The sequence below is a fragment of the Phoca vitulina genome, unplaced genomic scaffold (genome assembly GCF_004348235.1).
Source record: "Phoca vitulina isolate PV1807 unplaced genomic scaffold, GSC_HSeal_1.0 scaffold36, whole genome shotgun sequence".
Taxonomy (NCBI): Eukaryota; Metazoa; Chordata; class Mammalia; order Carnivora; family Phocidae; genus Phoca; species Phoca vitulina.
This window is the reverse complement of record NW_022589739.1, coordinates 12,533,807-12,552,828: the sequence shown is the minus strand read 5'-3', so window position 1 is coordinate 12,552,828 and position 19,022 is coordinate 12,533,807. Positions and strand designations below refer to the sequence as shown.

Genomic DNA, 19,022 nt, shown 5'->3' with positions numbered 1-19,022 from the left:
AAAACACCTGGAGGTGAGGAAGCAAGTCAAATAAATTAGAACCTCAGAATAGATCTAATTACAGAAATACTCAAAACACTGAATGAATGAAAACCCATAGCTTAGAATGCAGTATAAAAGCAAAATATTAAAATGTGCACTTTAGGGGCACCTGGGTGGCTCAGTCGTTAGGCGTCTGCCTTCAGCTCAGGTCATGATCCCAGGGTCCTGGGATCGAGCCCTGCACTGGGCTCCCTGCTCAGGGGGAAGCCTGCTTCTCCCTCTCCCACTCTCCCTGCTTGTGTTCCCTCTCTCACTGTCTCTCTCTCTGTCAAAAAAATAAATAAAATCTTTAAAAAAATAAATAAAATAAAATGTGCACTTTATTTTTAGAGAGGGATTGTGCACACACATATATGCACAAAAGTGGGGTAGAGGCCGGGAAGGGGGCAGAGGGAGAAGGAGAGAGAGAAGTCCAAGCAGGCTCCACACTCAGAGTGGAGCCCGATGCAGGGCTGGATCTCACAACTCCAAGATCATGACCTGAGCTGAAATCAAGAGTCAGAGCCTCAACTGACTGAGCCACCTGGGCGCCCCTAAAATGTGCACTTTAAAAACAATATATAGGCTGAAGAAGTTAAAGTCAAGGCTGCTCCAAGTATCCAAGTTACACCATCACTCAGCTGTAGGCTCAGTGATTCAAAGCAATGCGATCACTATCTGCTAATGAGGTCAAAATGAACGTTGACATATTGGAATGCATTTTGCAAGTGGCTTCCCTTTTGTGTTTTCTTTACAGTTATGGCATCATATTGATTTTTTTAAACATGTAGACAGGTTCAGGATATTAAAGGGGTTGTGGTAAAACAATTGTCATAGAAAGGAGACCTCAGGTCCAATAAGCAGGTCAAGAACCCCAGAGGAAATGTTTGCTAGATGCGTGAATCAAGGTGCCTCACAGCCAGCCTTACGACTGTGAGAAATCCAGTCACTGGGGCTGGCAGAATAGAAGCCACGATGTGCTGTGGGTACTTTCTCCTCTCAAGACTCTTAGAGGGGTCAGTTCCAGCCTAGACTCTGAAATCAAAATGAACCCCTGGGCTGGGTCGCTCCAGTGTCATTTCCCAGGCTCCTCTCTGGACATGCTTCTGGGTTTGTGTGCCCCGGAAATGAAACCACCAAGAAGCTGAGCTCTTGGCGTCGTACTGACAACATGGGGCACTGAGCATGTGGCAAGCAGATAGGTGCCCACAGTAGTACCAACTCAAGGCCTCTCAGGTGGCCTTCCTGCCTCCACCATGGATGGACTTGGACGCTTCTATTCCTGCCTTCGTCTTCCTGAGTTTGCTCCTCCCCACCCCAGACTGGCCCTCTGCCCACCTGCTTATGCAGCTGGTCCTCCGGGCTTGGCTTTTCCTTGTGGTGCTTGGCGTCCATGCAGACACTGAGAAGCTCAGTCCTGGGCCGGGCTGCCCATACTGCGGCCACCCCCACCAGAAGGAACAGCAGCTGTGTTCTCACCAGCTGGGCCATGTCAGTCTCTGAAGGAAGAGCTGTGGTCAGTGGCACCACGGAAGGCAGAGGTGGGGCCTCCAGGTGGGTGGAAACAGCCCCCGGTAGGTGGAGCCTCCGTGAAACCTGGGCCTAGTCCCGCCCCACCCCTACCCCTCAGTCTTCCCAGCCTCAGGGAGGGATGGGATCAGACACCAGCCCCTGGGACAGTGGGTCTTTGCTCGGGTCACTCAGGTTACTGACTTCTCCAGGTGGAAGGGATCAAGTGATGAAACTAAGGGATGGGGTTTGGGCAAAATGCAGAAACAGCCAGGAGATTGCCCTAGGTCCACAGTCTCTTGTTTTGAAATCCTTGGAGGCAAATGTTTCAGAATTTAAAATATTTAGGATTTGGTAAAAGGTAATACGATTTACATGCACAACAATCAAGCACACGTTCTGTGGTAAAAGAGTTACACTGGTGGGTTAAATAAAAACTATAATAACAACAACAACAACAAAAAATTATAATAACCTCACACTGATTCTCAGGTCAGATTTTGACACCAAATCACTTTGTGCAAACTTTGACAATGATCTTAGTTTGGGAGTTCCAGATAAGCTGCAGACCTATGTTTAGGAAAAACAAAAACAAGGGGCTCCTGGGAGGCTCAGTCTGTCAAGCGTCCGACTCTTGATTTCGGTTCAGGTCGTGATCTCAGGGACATGAGATCAAGGCCCATGTCGGGCTCTGAGGTGGGAGTGGAGCCCGCTTGGGATTCTCTCTCTCCCTCTGCCTCTGGCCCTCCCTTCCCTCTCTAAAAACCCAAACCAGAAACAAACAACCCCCAACCTTGGTTCCATCCCTTCCCCAGCCTCATCATTTGGTTTCTCCCAGAGGTCCTGTGATGTGGGTCATTGTCAGAGGGCACGGAGGGCTGGGGGTGGGTGTGGGGAGCCAGCTGGACAGCCTCCAGGCCTCGGGAGGTTCCCATCCCCTAGCCACAGAGCTGGCCTCCCACCTTTGCGGCACCTCAGCCCTCTGAGCTCAGACCTTGAACCTGGAGGTGACTGACTGTTCCCTCACCCCACTGGTCACCAGGCACCTGGGCTCTCCTAAACTTTGGCATGTTTCCCACAGCTCCCAAGAGCATATGCACCCCTTTGCTCAAAGCTGCCTTGTCTCCACAGTGCCCCATGTCCTATGGAAATCGGGCTTCTTCCTGGGCCTCCTGGATGGGGCCAGAGCTGGCCGCCTCCAGGCTGACTGCCCAGCAGGGCTCAGGGAACCTGGAACTGAATTCCTGCCTCACTCCCCAACTCGCCCCTCACCTTCCCACCATCCAAGATTCTACTACACTATTTATTCTCGTGTTCATTCATTCTCTCCCCTGCTAATTCATTCGTTCCAGGACCCAATCATCCTTCTCATGACCAAATCACTCACTGATCTGCGAGAGCAGAGGACAAATCTGTATTCTGGGGAGCACCAGGTGACTCTCTGGGGAAACAGTCTAGCAGTTTAGAGCACAGGGGGCCAGAGGAGCCTGTCCACAATTTCAGTCCTAACAGAAAGCCCCCGCCCCAGGCTCCGTGGGCCCCACCTGGTCGGTCAGCAGTTTTTCTTACTGCGGTTGCTTTCTAGAGCTAGAGCTCTCCTCTCGTGCAACCTACATCACCCGGCAAGCCACTCCCCACATTCCTAGTCTCTGCTTCAGATCTTGGTGCAACTCTCCACCCCCACCACCCCCCACCAGCCACCATCACCCTCATCACCCTGACCACAGGTGCCCTAGGGCCCCAGACTTGAAGCGCGCTAAGGACTTGGCACTGTGCTAAAAGGCAGGAGCGCATCGGTTGTAGTTCGAGGGTGGACACTAACTTACAGTTTTAACCTTGGCCAGGCCCTGCTCTGCTCTGGGCCCTCAGCCTCCACTTTTGGATTCTCTGGGATTTAGGCCAAGTGGATCCTCCTGGTTCAGCAAATTCTTTAACACCTGCTGGGGGCACCATGGGGTGTGTTGCCTCTACTGAGGGGGTGGGGAGTGGCATACCTGGGAGAGGAAGTGGTTCCCGGTCTGGCTCAGGCTTCTCCTCTGCTCTAGAGTCCCCCTTGCCCTACTTTGGGGCACAGCCGAGGTTTAGTGGCCTAGGAGACGGGCAGTAGGGCAGGCAGTGGGGAATGTGGCCCAGGAGTGGAGCCTGGGATCGGGCGAAGGCCACTCAGCAGTTAATTATTGCACGCTAATTATTGTGGGCACTAGCCAGGCCTCCATGGGAGGTGGGTGGATTCATAGTGCAGACCTAAGGCCAGTCCCCAAGTCCCACTTACCCCATTTTCTCCCCCAAACTCAGGTCTGATAAAACCTGGCAGCCCAAGATGCTGGGATCCTTTAAAATAATCCTGTCCACTTCCAACCCCCTGTCCTTCGTATACAGATGAGAATGAGATCCAGAGACTCAGGACAGAACCAACTGCAGGGCGAGGACTGGAGTGCATGCTTCTAAGCTCCCAGGCAGCTGTAGCGAGTACAGAGCTCCCCAGTTCCCAACACAGAGATCCACCAACTCCTCCAACCTCACCAGCCCCAGGCATTACCACCAGCCAAATCGGACATTCATATGTCCAGCCCCTCTCCCTTCCCCCTGGCACCCACCCACACAGGTGTCCCTTCTACGGCATCTGAGAGTCAGGTCTCCGGGAGACCCCTCCACCACGCCCACCCCAGCCGAGGACAGAAGCCTTCCTTTTACCATGGTGGTACCACTGGCGGGGAAAGGGAAACGCAGAGGAGCAAATGTGGGCAAGAAGAAATGCCGAGCTCCATTTTGTCACAGTGCCTGTGTGCCACCCAGGGAGAAGTGGCCGTAGAGTCAAAAGCCCCGGGGAGGGTACAGGCTGGATACAGATGTGGCGGCCATCGGCCTAGGGACAGCAAGAGAAGTTTAAGGAAAATGGGGCCTCAGCACCGTGGGGAAGGCCACAGGTCGGGGCCCATGGAACAGGATGGGGATGGGCTTGCTGGAGAAGCAACGAAGCCCTGAAGGGCCTGTAAAGAAATGGACTCCCAGAAGACCTCCCCCCTCCCCCCTCCCCCACCTCAAGCCCTGTTTTACCTCTCCCTCAGGGCGATCCTTACCTGAATCCTGTGACAAGCAGGGAGGGTTAAGGCCTCAGAAGATCTCAGCAGATGAAGGGCCATCGGACTCCTCAGACCTCTCTTCTGGCTTTATAAGACCAGGCAGCCCTCTCCAGATTGGAGAAGAATGACCAGAGATCTAAGAATGCCTGCAGGAGGGAATTCCTCCAGATGGAACTTGCCCCCACCCGGCATCCTCCGCTCTGCCCTGGGGACTGATCCTTAACTGGGTTTTGTGGCCTCTCGACTAGGAGAGGAAGACCCTGGGCCCTGAGGGCTTCAGAAGTCACCAGCTAATGGGAGGTGAGATGAGGGTGGAGTTCTGATCTGTGGGGAGTTCCTTCCCCTTTGTTGAGCCCTCCTCTGAATCTGGGATCTGGGTGGCTGTCTGACCTGCAGGGAGGGGCGGGGTGAAGCAGCCACCTTTGAGCCTGGACTGGAAGTTTATTTTTTTTTAAGATTTTATTTATTTATTTGACAGAGAGAGACACAGTGAGAGAGGGAACACAAGCAGGGGGAGTGGGAGAGGGAGAAGCAGGCTTCCCGCTGAGCAGGGAGCCCGATGTGGGGCTCAATCCCAGGACCCTTGGATCATGACCTGAGCCAAAGGCAGACGCTTAACGACTGAGCCACCCAGGCGTCCCTGGACTGGAAGTTTAATATCAGCCAGGTGAGCCATCGGCATCCTATAGACCCCAATCTGTAGGCTGTGCTATGACCAAAGATAACAGGAAGGTGTTTGACGGGCGCAGGTGGAGGCCCCAGGCTGCAAGGGAGTCGGGGTGGGTGAAACTGGAGCTTTCCCTGCCCGCTGCTAGCCTGCCCCCTATTTTCTCAGCTGTGGAAATAGCAGTTCCCAGGCAGCCAGGAGAGGCTATGAATTCAGATGTGAGTCCCATTCCAAGCCAGATTCTTCCACAAAGAGAGAAAGGAAAGCTCTGTGAGAGGCCCTTAGGGCATCAGCCTAAGGATTGCAAATCCAGTGTTTCTCCTGGGCCTCAGTTCCGGCCCTTGCCTTCTTAACTTCTATTTCAGCCACCTAGAAATTTCTGCTTCAACTTCCATCCTACCAAGCCTTTGTCCTTGCTGAACCCTCTCCATGGAATGTTGTTCCTCCCGCCATTTTCTGCTTGGCAAACATGACTCCCCTGGAAGCCTTCTCTAACCTCCCTGGGCTCCCATAGACTCCTTGTGAGTGTTTGTTTTGTTAGGGAAAAGCAGATGACAAACACAGCAGATAATAGGTATTTGTACAAAGGGACGAGACAGATGTGATAAGAAAGTGCTTGGATGACCTCTTTTGGTTTGTCAGAAGTCATGTTAGCGGGGAATCATAGGTTGAAATCTAAGTGACTACAAGGAGCCAGCCCACAGAGGAAAAAGGAACATTCCAGGAACACAGAAAGAATTGCTGGCACAAAGGCACAAAGTGAGAAGTGTGAATGGAGCTCACCTATGGGGTGTGGAACGGAACGATCGGAAATGAGCTTTAAGTCCGTCTAAGTCGGGGTGGAGGGCAGGGCTCTCTATGCTGTTGAAGTTTGGCTTCTCCAACAGATACCATGGGAAAGCATTAAAGGGTTGGTGAGGGACTGTCACATAAGACATTTTTTGGTGTTTGTTTTACTTTTTAAAAAGTGTCCATCAGATAATGAAACTTGTGGGTACCAGTATGATGGTCAATAGGATATCTCCAGTTCTCAATATCTGCCTATATCATACTTACAAATTACAAAGGGGGAAAAAAGTAGTGGAGAAACCTGACGGACCCAATCTCACCCTCAGGAGTGGGTGAACTCACCACCATATGCCTTCTGTTAGGATGCACTGAGAATGACACAGTATTGCCTTGGGGATATTCATGCCAAAAATGCGTAACCTCAGTCTAATGAGGAAAAAACCGATAAACCCCAAATGAGGGATATTCTACAATGTAACTGGCCTGTGCTTTTCAAAAATGTCAAGGTTCTAGAAGAACCCCTCTCCCTCAAATATCCATCAGTAGGAGACTGAGTTAAATGTGACATATACTACATAGACTGGAATATTGCCCAGCGATTGAAAAGAATGGGCCAAAACTTAGTAGATCAAAAAGGAAGATCTCAGAAACTGTGTTCTCATGATAAGACACATGGCGCATGAAAATCACACCAAGATGGTCTTTTCCCGGGGCGCCTGGGTGGCTCAGTTGTTAAGCGTCTGCCTTCAGCTCAAGTCATGATCTTAGGGTCCTGGGATTGAGCCCTGCATTGGGTTCCCTGCTTGGCAGGAAGCCTGCTTCTCCCTTTCCCACCCCCTGCTTGTGTTCCCTCTCTCGCTGTGTCTCTCTCTGTCAAATAAATAAATAAAATATGAAAAAAAAAAAAAGATGGTCTTTTCCCACCTATCAGCTTAGCAAAAAAATCAGCTTAGTAGGAAATCAAAAGTTTGACCCTATCCTGGGAAACAGGCACTCATCGCTGGGGGGGGGGGGGCACACTGATACAACGCCTGTAAAGTTGTAACTATCAAAATTATAAATCCATATACTTCTTGACCCAGCAATTCCTTTTCTGGAATTCAAGTATAACATTCTACCATGCATAAAATTAGTCACTGCAGGGGCACCTGGGTGGCTCGGTCGGTTGAGCGTCCGACTCTTAGTTTCCGCTCAGGTCATGTAGGGTCCTGGGATCGAGCCCCACATCGGGCTCCATGTTCAGTGTGGAGTCTGCTTGAGACTTTCTCTCCCTCTCTGTCTGCCCAGCAACTGTCTCTTTTAAAAAAGGGAAGCAATGCAGTTGTTCATCATTGGGATTCCTTACCTACTACCACCACTAATATCTGCACCCTAGTCCACATCTAATAAGGGAAAGAAAGGGAAAGAAACTTTCTCACCAGGAGCCTGAGAACTCATCTGTCAGTCTCTGCCCAGCTTCTTTCCACCCAACCCCATATCCCCTTGTAGTGTGGGACTGATGAATTTGGCATGGGGGGAAGCCTGGTGAAGAAGTAAGAGCCTCAGACTAAGGAGTCAGCTTCTACCTCCTACTTGCTGGTGAACTTCAAGCTAGTCACAGTCCCTCTTTGGGCCTCTCAATAGGAATGATAAAGCAATGAAGCATGTCCCTCCAACCCACTCATCCCCAAATTATTATTTTCTTTCTAAGATTTTATTTATTAATTTGACAGAGAGAGACGCAGCGAGAGAGGGAACACAAACAGGGGGAGTGGGAGAGGGAGAAGCAGGCTTCCCAAAGAGCAGGGAGCCCGATGCGGGGCTCGATCCCAGGACCCTGGGATCATGACCTGAGCTGAAGGCAGATGCTTAACCACTGAGCCACCCAGGTGCCCCATCATCCCCAAATTATTTACAAGACACAAGATACACATGGATCCATTAAAATAGGCTGTCAGAGGAACCCCATATGACCCATGTTGGATCAAGACCCAATGACCAGGGCATTGTGAGGTCCCCTCATCTGAGAGTGCTGAGCTCAGCTGAGGCCAGGTCACCCGGGCTGGGCCAGGCGCAGACTAGGAAGGCGTGCAGGTGTCGGCAGTGGGAGGGGCTCAGCCGAGCAGCCAGAGTTGCTGCATCAGGGCCAAGCTGAGCAGGAGAGGCTCCAGCCCTCGGGGCAGGGCCCCGGCACTCATGGCCTGGGCATAGAACCTCGCCACCTCCTCGTTGGGGTTGCCCTGGGCCGGGTTGAACCACATCTGGATGCAGCGGCCGCTCCCTCGGCTGTAGTTGCTGAGTTCGTAGGAGTGACTCCAGAGGCCCTCACACAGGGCTGCAGGCGTGGGAAAGTAGGTCTCAAATGTGCGGCAGGTGGTCCCGGTTGGACACTTGTTAATTCCTGCAGGCGGAGAGGGCGTGGACGCAGACATTCAGCCCCTGGGCCCGAAGCTGGTTTCTGGCCACCCCCAAATCCTCCAACCCCACCTGCGTCTCCCCCCACCCCCCAGGCCCTCACCTGAGGTCCAGTCCCAGCCCCTCTGCCAGTTGCTCTTGCAGGTATAGGAGGTGCGACAGTCCTCCCACCATTGCTGGCAGTCCTCTTTGCACAGGGGCACGTGCAGGAAACGCTCCTTGCGCCAGCTCTGGTTCACCTGGGTGGGAGGGGAGGGAGGGGGGACGGGGATGTGGGCCGCCCGCAGCCTTGACTCAGCTGGCTGGCAGCCTGCCGGGCTGGGGTGAGGGCAGGTCCTGTACCTCCCGGATCCAGGGCCCCAGGTTGGGTGAGCACTCATAGAGACAGTTGTCCTGGATGAAGTGGCGCTTGCAGGCGGGCTCCATCTTGCCGCAGTGGTCCGAGGTGAAGTTGTACAGGAGGGAGATGTCCTTGTGCAGCTCCTGGCTGGTGCTGGCCGAGCAGCAGGCCTTCTCCTTCCAGGGAGTGCACTGCGTGGGGAAGACACCGGACTAAGTGCCCCCCCTCCCCCCGCCCAGCTGTCTCCCGCATCTTCTGGCTCCTCTGCCCCAGGTAGGGCATCCAGAGGAACCCTTGCTGGGGAGGGCGTCGCTATGCCTGGCCCTTGGGGTAGAGGCAATTATAACAGAGTTTTTAACAGAGAGTAAAACAGGGGATGTGGGAGGCCTGGGAACCACTGTCTGGGGGAGCAATTATTTTCACAACTCTAAACGGTTTACAAAGTTATTTCACGTGATTCGGGTTATTTATATTACTCATTTTGCATCCAGCCAATATTAACTGAGTACTTATGATCAATCCTGCATCGTGCTAGGTGCTGAGAATACAGCAGTGAACGAAACAGATCAAATCTCTGCCTTTATGGAGTTTATGGCTTTAGTCGGGGGCAGGGGGAAGACACAGAACATTGTAGGCACAGAAACAGCAAGTGCAAAGTCCCTGAGGCTTTTGCACTTTATGCCCTCAACACTCTAGTGAAAACATCATTCATTCAACTGTTACAGAGTTTACATAAGCTGCACCCCTGGTAAATGGTGGGATGAAGATTTTAACTCAGGGCAGGGAGGAGAAGAGCCTGGCCCCAAGCTGTGGTAAGGGCAGAGGTGAAAGGGGCTGACCTGGCTGTCCTAGGGTCTGGATCCCCAGGCTAGGGGAGTCCAGATAGGTCCAGAAAGCGGTGGGGGACAGAGGGCACAATGGCCTGCACACGAACTCCAGTGTGGACCTGACTCGATGTGGGAGACCACCCCAGAGAGGTAAATTCAAGGCCGATGAGACAGTGGAAGTGGTGAAGGTTTCTCTGCAGAGATAGTTCCAAGCTGGAACTCCGGAGCTGAGTGATTATGAGCCAGTCACTTAAAATCTCTGAGACGAACTCTAGCACCCAGGGTCAAGTGACGGGGGACATGGGACAGGTCTGGGCACTCAGGAGAAACTAAGGAAGATCCAAGAGGGTGGAACCAAACCTACCTCTGTCCAACAACCTAGCCCACCCCCAGCACAGCTGACATCGAACATGCTCCCAGGCCTCCCTGACTTCACGCGGGCCCCTCCTCAGATGCCCCAACTCCTGGTGGCTCTGCATGACCCCATGCACCTCATCCCTGACCTGCCAACCAGACTCAGTGGTTCCTGCCTCCAAAAGAGTGAATGATTATACTGAAAAGCACTTGCTGGCCTCCAGTAGGGGCTTGACACGATAAGCACTCCCGTTATAGCCCCTGTCCCTCAGAATTACAAGCAAATGGCTCCCTCAAAAGTCTGCATGCCATTTCTTGGCAAGAAGAAGTGCTCCCAAGGGGTCTTCAACGCAACTTCTAGAACTTAAAAAGTTCTGAAGATAAAGTAGTCTTTCAGAAGAAGGTATGGAGATGGATGGTGGTGGTGACAACAATATGAATGGACATCGAACCTGACACTTAGAAACGCTTAAAATGGCAACTTTTATACTATGTATATTTTAGCGCATGCGCACACACACCACCACCACAAACGAGAAGTCGGAAATGACTCCGAAGTCATGGGGCTCTGGGCTTCCCGCTCTTCACTTCTAGCCTCTGGGTGAGTCCAGGCCAGCTTTCCCTGGGGACATCCCAGTCCTCCAGCAACGTGAGACTTCGTGGGGAGCAGAGGAGGAGACCAGGGGGAATGAAGGACCGGCCTCTGTCGGGAGCCTGGAGTTCAACTGTAAGCTCAACTTCCGAGCTGCTTCAGGGGCTTCCCTCGCCTCCCCTTCTCTGTGGGCAGCAACATCCTTGGCTCTGGTCACACTACGCTCGCCACTGCCCATGCTGTCACCCTCCCACCCGTGTACAAGCTGTTCTCTGCCAGGCTGCCCTTTCCTGCTTTGTCTTCCTGGAAAACTCTTACTCATCCTCCACGGCCAAGGCTGATGGCACCTTTCCTGGGAAGTCTTCCCAGTGTTATCTGATTTGTCTAATGGGGGTGGAGGACCTGGACTGTTCCTCCGTGTTTGCTGCATCATGACCTTGAGGGACCTGAATCTCCTGTACCTTTTGAGCTTCCTGGGCCAGGGGCATATTTAAGGCCGGCAAAGGCACTGCCCGACTCTGTCCTAGCCCCTGCTCACGTCTAGCCTCTCAGTTCCCACGGTGTGTGTACGCACAGACGTACACGGACATGCACACTCTACCTCTGCCCTCTGTGGACCTCATTTCCTATTTTCTCTCCTGTGTAAGTAGAGACCACCATCCACCTACCAAGTTGGCCCTCTGGGCATATTCACTGATGAGTTGTGAGGAAAGCACTTGGCCCATAGTGGGGGCCAGAGAAATGGTCCCCCCACTATAAGTAGATTTGGTAGCCTCCTGAGGATCACCTCAGCCACCCTCCTGACTCCATTGCTCCCCAAAGTTGACCTTCCCCTTCCACGACTTCTTCCATTTTTAGGGTCAGCTCTCTCCCCAGCCTGTGACCCCACTCCATCCTCACCTGGCCATGCAGCTTTGTCCTCAGGTCCTGGCTTTGTCTTATGGTGCTTGGCGTCCATGCAGACGTTGAGCAGGTCCATCCCGGCCCCTGGAGTCCTGGGCTGGGCACCCCACGCAGCAGCCACCAAAGCCAGAAGCAGCAACTGTGTCATGGGCCAGGCCATGTCCATCCGTTCCTGCCAGAAAGCCATAGTCAGAGGTGGACACAGAGCCACGAGACTCTCCACTGGGTTTCTCCACTGGTCTCCCTGCCAAGCCCAGATCGTCTGCCGTCCTCACCTAGCTTATCCCTGAAGGTACCTGAGCCAAGCAATACGGCAAGTGTAGAGGTTTGGGCCAGAAGGCAAGACCCCCTCACCCCCTCCCAAGGGCACTCCAACACTAGCTTTCTCTGTGACCTTGGTGGGATCCACTACCCCTCCCTGGACGTATCCTTCTAGATTTCACTGGCGGTATTTCACCCACAGTTTGAGGACCCTGCTAGTTCTGCAACCCATCTCAGATCTGCACAACATGGGCTTGAACTGCATGGGTCCACTTATACACAGATTTTTTGCACAAATGTAGTATAATACTGTAAATGTATTTTCTTAATAACATTTTCTTTTCTCTAGCTTACTTTATTGTCAGAATACAGTATATAGGGGCGCCTGGGTAGCTCAGTTGGTTGAGCATCCGACTCTTGGTTTCGGCTCAAGTCATATGGTCCCCAGGGTCCTGGGATCGAGCCCCGCATTTGGCTCCATGCTCAGCAGGGAGTCTGCTTCTCTCCCTCTCCTTCCACCCCTCCCCCTGCTCTCTTTCTCTCTCTCTCCAAACTCTCGCTAAAATAAATAAATAAAAATCTTTTTAAAATACAGTATATAATACACATAACATACAAAATATGTGTTGACCTACTGTTTATGTTACTGGTAAGGCTTCCAGTCAACAGCAGGCTCTTAGTGGTTAGGTTTTGGGGGAGTCAAAGTAACATGCAGATTTTCAACTGTGCAGTCTGGGTGTGTGGCAGCACCCCTGACCCCTGCATTGTTCAAGGTCACTTGTATATCCCATTTTTGTGCATAAGCGATAGCATACTGTTCTACACTTTGCCCTTTTGGGGGGTAGTTTCACTATACCTTTATGCTTCTGACAAAACAAAAACCTCATGGAACCAAGTTACCCACATCCGATGGCCTAACCTTCCAGTCGCTTCTTTATGCCTGTTATGATCTGAAATTAATTAAAATGCTCTCTGGGGCAAAAACTCTTTCATTAACCATTATAAAAAGGTTAAGAAAGGGTTAACTTTCTTGGCAGGCTCAGTGGGAGGAGCATGCAACTCTTGATGGGGGGTGGCTGTAAACTCAAGCCCTCATGTTGGGTGTAGAGATTACTTAAAAATAAAATCTTTTTTTTTTTTTTAAAGATTTTATTTATTTGACAGCGAGAGACATAGTGAGAGAGGGAACACAAGCAGGGGGAGTGGGAGAGGGAGAAGCAGGCTTCCCGCGGAGCAGGGAGCCCGATGCGGGGCTCGATCCCAGAACCTTGGGATCATGACCTGAGCCGAAGGCAGACGCCTAACGACTGAGCCACCCAGGCGCCCCAAAAATAAAATCTTAAAAAAAAAAAAGTTCAGGAAGAAAAGTTCATTTTTTCAAGTTAAAAGTGCTTGATCCTTAGTCTATTTCTCAAACATTATTGCAGACAGTAAAGTTGCTGTTAGTCTAAGAAGACAGATGGTATTGCTTCTGGTTTTTTTTAATAATGTATATTGATATCTTCCCATTATGATTTTGGGAAAACCTCCAAATCCTGTCATCACTTACTCAACTAGTAGAATGCCTCTCCCGGGGGCAAGGTCTGTGGTTTCAGTCTGTTCTCGGCACATGGTCCTGCCTCAGGTACATCTAAGGTGACAAGGTCAGAGTCTGCTCACCTTGCCCCATCTGCCTGCACGGGGCCTCATCACCTCGGAGTACCAGACCACAAACAGTCAACAGCAGTCTGCCTTCCTATTGAACCAGCCTGTGATCTTCACTGTACTGCTGGTCTTAATATCTTCATTCCCTAAATTGGGACATGCATCTGTTTTCCTTCTTTTTTTTTGTTTTTGTTTTTGTTTTTTTTTTAAAGATTTTATTTATTTATTTGACAGAGAGAGAGATAGCGAGAGCAGGAACACAAGCAGGGGGAGTGGGAGAGGGAGAAGCAGGCTTCCTGCCGAGCAGGGAGCCCGATGTGGGACTCGATCCCAGGACCCTGGGATCATGACCTGAGCCGAAGGCAGACGCTTAACGACTGAGCCACCCAGGCGCCCTCTGTTTTCCTTCTTTAGGGTAGTTTGAAGGTGTAAATGAAAGTATTTTGTAGCCTAGTAAACATTAATTACATAATCACACTAGTTATATATTGAGAACCACGCTACAGCAATTAGAATAATGTATGTGTTACTTACATTGTTGTGTGTTGTAACTCTCACAAGTCACTGCAATGTTGACATTATTATTCCCAACATGCAGATGAGGAAACCAAGACCTTGGGAGTCAGGTGAATTCCCAAACAGCTGAAAAGTAGAGGAGTCAGGATTCAACCCAAGCTGATTTAACTGCAAAGCCCACTGTAATGCTATCTCCAGATACATGGTCTCATTTTCTTGCCTTACCTCTAGGAAATTTAGCCAAGAAAACACATCCTATGTTTACTTTTCTTTTTTTAATATTTTATTTATTTGACAGAGAGACAGTGAGAGAGGGAACACAAGCAGGGGGAGTGGGAGAGGGAGAAGCAGGCTTCCCACTGAGCAGGAGCCCGACGTGGGGTCGATCCTAGGACCCTGGGATCATGCATGACCCTAGCCGAAGATGCTTAACGACTGAGCCACCCAGGCGCCCCCTATGTTTACTTTTCAGACCAGCCTTCAGAGCTTCTCTCCCCAGAAACCTTTTAGACTGTACATTTTTTTTTCCGGTTCTGCTATGTTTTGCCAAATAATGCAAATAAAGGAAATATAATATTTTAGAAATAAGGGTGTCAGGCTACCCCATTCCAACCAGAGATAAGCTTAGATTTTTCATCAGAAGTTCTTCCTAGCCATGTGATGAAGCAGGTATACAAATCATAAATGATGCAAAAAGGACAAACATAAGATTTCCATTGCTTTTTTGAAAAAAGCTAAGCAAAGACACAAATCTATAAAGGCAGTCACGCCTGGAGCAATGCTGAGAGCATGCCCAGAACCGAGGATTAAGATTAATCTCATCCTGTGCAATGGAGGGGGAAAAGCCCTTTCCCATGTGGGAGTTAAAGAAGGGAACAAATTATTTGACCATTGAGAGGCGAGGACTATGTCTCCTCCCCTTGAACGTGGACAGGCCCTGTGACTACTCTGACCAATAGAATATGGTAAAACTGATGCTTTGCCTGTTTCTAGGTCCAGGCCTTAAGGGACGATGATGGACTAAATGTTTGCATCTCTCCAACATTCCTGTGTTGAACCCTTACCTGCCCTCCACCATGTGATGATATTAGGAGGTGGGGCTTCTGGGAAGTGATTAGGGTTAGATGGGGTTAGTGCCCTTATAAGGGTCATGGGAGAGCTTGCTTCCCCTCTCTGCTCTCCACCATGTCAGGATACAATAAGGAAGGGGCAGTCTGCAACCTGGAAGGGGGGCGTCCCCAGAACTCACTATGCCGGCACTTTGATCTTGGACTTTCAGGCTTCAGAACTGAGAGGCATAAACTTGTTGTTTAAATGCCCTGTCTATATGGTATTCTGTTACAGCAGCCCAAACTGATCAAGACAGGGACTAGCAGCTTCTACTTCTATTTCTTGGAATATTGGCTCTTAGACCCTTGAGCCAGCATGTGAGAGGACTGACTGCCCTGCTGGAGAGACCACATCGAGAAGCCCATGGACTACATGGAGAAAAGGGGGCCTGGCTGAGGCCAGCCTTCCAGCAACCCCTACCGAAGGGCCAAGCCCGTGAGTAAAACCATCTTGGATGTTCAAGAGCATCCCCGACATGGGCTGAACATTACCAAGTGACCCTAGTCACTGCCACATGGAGCAGAAGGATCATCCAGCTGAGTCTTGCCCATCATAATCTTGAAGTATAATAAGATAGCTATTAAGCCACTATGTCGGTTTGATTTTTTAACTTTGCATTTTGGCATAATCTTTGACTTACAGAAAAATTGCAAAAGTAGTGAAGAGAGTTCCCACATTCTTTGCATCCATGTTCGCCAAATGTTGACATCTTACATAATCCAAGTACATTTTGGCCAGAAAATCGGAGAAGTGATGGCCCTTTCAGAGTGTATCATATCAAGGGGTATGTGACGTGCACGATGTCTTATTGCCAGCAATCATTTGGTTAAGGTGGTTTCTCGCCATATAGTTATTAGTTCTCCCTTTGTATTTTGTGGGAAGATACTTTGACATGATGCACAATCCTCATCACACTGTCATCCACTGATTTTAACATCCAATCTTGCCTGCAACAGTAAACCACAAAGCTAGGGGATGCAATAGCTAACGCCTAATACCACGAGAGTCAGTATGGCCTTTTTCAGGCTCTGATAAACAATTTGGCTTCTCACCTTAATATAGCCAACATAACACTTATTTCTACTGAATTAACAAAGTATTTCCACAGGATTCCTCATCACTGCAAGGGATGATCAAATTATTTGATCACTGAAGAGTTTTAATCTGTGGAGTGACCTGATTCAGTTGGCAGTTTTGAAAGATCTCCTGGCTGGTGTGTGCAGGAGGGATTGGGTGTGGGCGGGGCGGGTGGATCTGGTAGACTTCAGGAGTCTGGGCTTGGGATGATGGTGCCTTGGATCAGCAGGGTGGCAGAAGGGATTTGGTCAATACATCAGTTCAAGGTCCACTGAGTGCCTACTGTGTGCTAGGCTGTTCTAGGTGCTAGGGCTCCAACAGTGAACAAGACCAAGTCTCTGCTCTCGTGGAGCTGACATTCCAAGGAGGGCGGGGAGATGGGGGAAAACAAATGGAGAGATACATGGTGATGGTGCTCTGCAGAAATAAAGCAGGGTAAGGGAATAGAGAAGGATAGAGGAGGGGCTATTTTTTTTTTAAAGATTTTATTTATTTGAGAGAGAGAACATGAGCACAAGTGGTGGGGCAGAGAGAGACAGGGAGAGGGATAAGCAGATGCAGACTCCCCGCCCGGCAGGGAGCCCCACATGGGGCTCCATCCCAGGACTTGGGGATCATGACCTGAGCCAAAGTCAGATGCTTTAACTGACTGAGCCACCCAGGCTCACCGAGGAGGGGCTATTTTATATAGGAAAGATCTACAAGGTGATATTTGGGCAGAGGCCACAGTGAAGTAAGTAAAGGATCCCAATGGATACGGAGGGGTGTTTTGTACCAGTCTCAGCCTATCAATAAGCAATGTTGTGCTTGGACTGGCCCTGGCTCCCGTGGTTCTTATTATGAATGTAAGATGCCTTTCAGCAATCACCTTGAGGGAGCTTTGAAAAAATAAAGAGTTCTTACAGAACCTGAAAATTACACAGCGAGGGCACTGATAGAGAAAGCACACTGGCCTGGGGTTCTGCTTTTATTGGGGTCAAGGGTGGGGGCCTAGAGTTTCCTTGTATTTATTTATTTACTTATTTTAAGATTTTATTTGTTTCAAAGAGAGAGCATGAAGAAGGGCAGAGGCAGAGGGAGAGGGAGAGGGAGAAGCAGACTCCCCGCTGAGCAGGGAGCCGATGCTGGGCTCCATCCCAGGACCCTGAGATCATGACTGGAGCGAAAGTCAGGCGCTTAACCCACTGAGCCACCAGACGCCCCTTTTATTTACTTGTTTGTTTGTTTGTTTGTTTGTTTTGAAAAGATTTTATTTATTTATTTGGGAGAGAGAGAGTGAGCATAGGCTCACTCTGTATTGGTGAATTTAATACATAAGAGCAGGGGGCGCCTAGCTGGCTCAGTCAGTAGAGCATGTGACTCTTAATCTCAGGCTTGTGAGTTCAAGCCCCATGTTGGGTGTGGAGCCTACTTAAAATAAAAAAACAACAACAAAAGAATAAGAATGGGAATTTAAAGTGTGAGAAGAGAAAAAAAAAAGTGACCCAAATGGTCAGTGGAAATCAGCCAAGATCTCTAAAACAAAAAAGCCTCAGTTGGGGGTGGAGGTGGCCTGGCTCTTTATCTAACACATGTGGCTGGCAATGTATTTCTTGGAGATGGCTGTCCTTGAAGTGGATGTCTCAGTAATCAAAGCTTAAGTCAGGCATTTGGGTTGCAAAAAAGAACAACCAACTGTCAAGGTTTACACTGTAATCTACCCTGTGATGCTTGACATGGGAAACCAAGGCAGAAGAAAAATTATTAAATGTCCTTACTCCCTACAGCCCACTGACAAGTCCTTGGAACAGGCAGAGTGACCTTCCTCTAGGGACTCAACTGCCTGATGTTAATACGTTGCTAAAGGCAAAAGGCAATCCTAGCCCAATCCCCGCTCCCCACTAGGATCCTGTAAGTCTACTTTAGCATATAAAAGTTTAGAAATTTTCTTTATCTCTAGATACTTGTTGGCAATCATCCCCCAAGCATATGGCCCACTGATATACATCTGAAGGGTCTCATGACTAAGGTTTTATTAGACGGTAATAAATGACCTTTTCCCAACAGTAGCTAGCCCCCTCAAGGTCCTGGAAACCTTGCTTCCAAAATTCCTTAGAGATTTACGCTATCCCTAACCCCCTCCCAACTTGAAAATATATAATGGGCCACTCCTCATGACCCTGGTGCATCTTTTTCTGCCCATGCATCCTGTCCCTGTGCTTGAATAAAATCACCTTTTTGCACCAAAGACATCTCAAGAATTCTTTCTTGGCCGTCGGCTTCAAACCCTAACGTCTTTCCTACATCAGTGCTGAGGTGTCAGAGCCAAAGTTGAGGAGATTAACTGGCAGGGGAGCCAATAACCTAAAGTCAGGGGTAGGGCACCTTGTAACCCAGAAATTACATGTCTCAATAGGATTATAGTAGCAAATGCTATAATAATTATACAGGCAATAATCTGAAATCCAGTCCAGAGCCATTGTCCCAAACTTGAAAGGTCCATCCATGAAAACAGGTTAGTGATCTCAGGGGCTTAGCAACCTGTTCAAGGATTTGGGTAATGTTGTAGAATATTTTAATGTCTTGGGCCATCTGGCATAAGTAGGTTTGAACCTGTCCTGAGTTGGTAGATTGCTCCATATCTCATCAAACTAGTCTCTTAATCTTGAGAATAATCAGTTCAGTTAGAGGATTATTTCAGGAGGGGGTGATGAAGGTTGGTTCTCCAAGTTAGGCCTATGTGGTGTAAGTATTTGCACTGGGTATTTAAGAAGAGGCATTAAAGAAAAAAAAAAGGTTAATGATTGGAGCAGATTATAATCGCAGTTTCTGAGTTCTGAAGGCAGCCAGGTGAGATTTCTAAATGTTGGGCTTGAAGCATCTTCAGATGGAGTGAGGGCAGACGGTGGCAGTCTAATAGATTTTCCTGGTTTGCAGTTTAAATGATGCTAGTGAC

General features: G+C 49.7%; 2 protein-coding genes across 2 annotated transcripts in view; both read right to left on the bottom strand.

The window, feature by feature from the left end:
- The window catches only part of LOC116646402 (folate receptor alpha-like), a 2,765-nt gene extending 1,253 nt beyond the window's left edge, over positions 1 to 1,512 (bottom strand). Inside the window, exon 1 of the mRNA XM_032427112.1 lies at positions 1,360 to 1,512. Within this exon, the coding sequence (XP_032283003.1) occupies positions 1,360 to 1,512 (153 nt within the window). The remainder of the gene's footprint in view (positions 1 to 1,359) is intronic.
- A 6,650-nt stretch (positions 1,513 to 8,162) lies between these two features.
- Positions 8,163 to 11,639, bottom strand: LOC116646482 (folate receptor gamma-like). Its single transcript, XM_032427254.1, has 4 exons — positions 11,466 to 11,639; positions 8,806 to 8,994; positions 8,567 to 8,702; positions 8,163 to 8,449 (listed from the first exon to the last, which is right to left on the bottom strand). The coding sequence occupies exons 1-4, from the start codon at positions 11,637 to 11,639 to the stop codon at positions 8,163 to 8,165; spliced, it is 786 nt and encodes a 261-aa protein (XP_032283145.1).
- Positions 11,640 to 19,022: the final 7,383 nt, after the last annotated feature.

Bases quoted from the DNA above. Each gene is read 5' to 3' on its own strand.
- LOC116646482 (XM_032427254.1), bottom strand. From the start codon at position 11,639: ATGGCCTGGCCCATGACACAGTTGCTGCTTCTGGCTTTGGTGGCTGCT. The intron at 8,995-11,465 runs GTGGGGTCACAG...TTCCCCACGCAG, and splicing joins CATGGCCAGGTGAGGATGGA to TGCACTCCCTGGAAGGAGAA. The intron at 8,703-8,805 runs GTACAGGACCTG...CCTCCCACCCAG, and splicing joins TGGGGCCCTGGATCCGGGAG to GTGAACCAGAGCTGGCGCAA.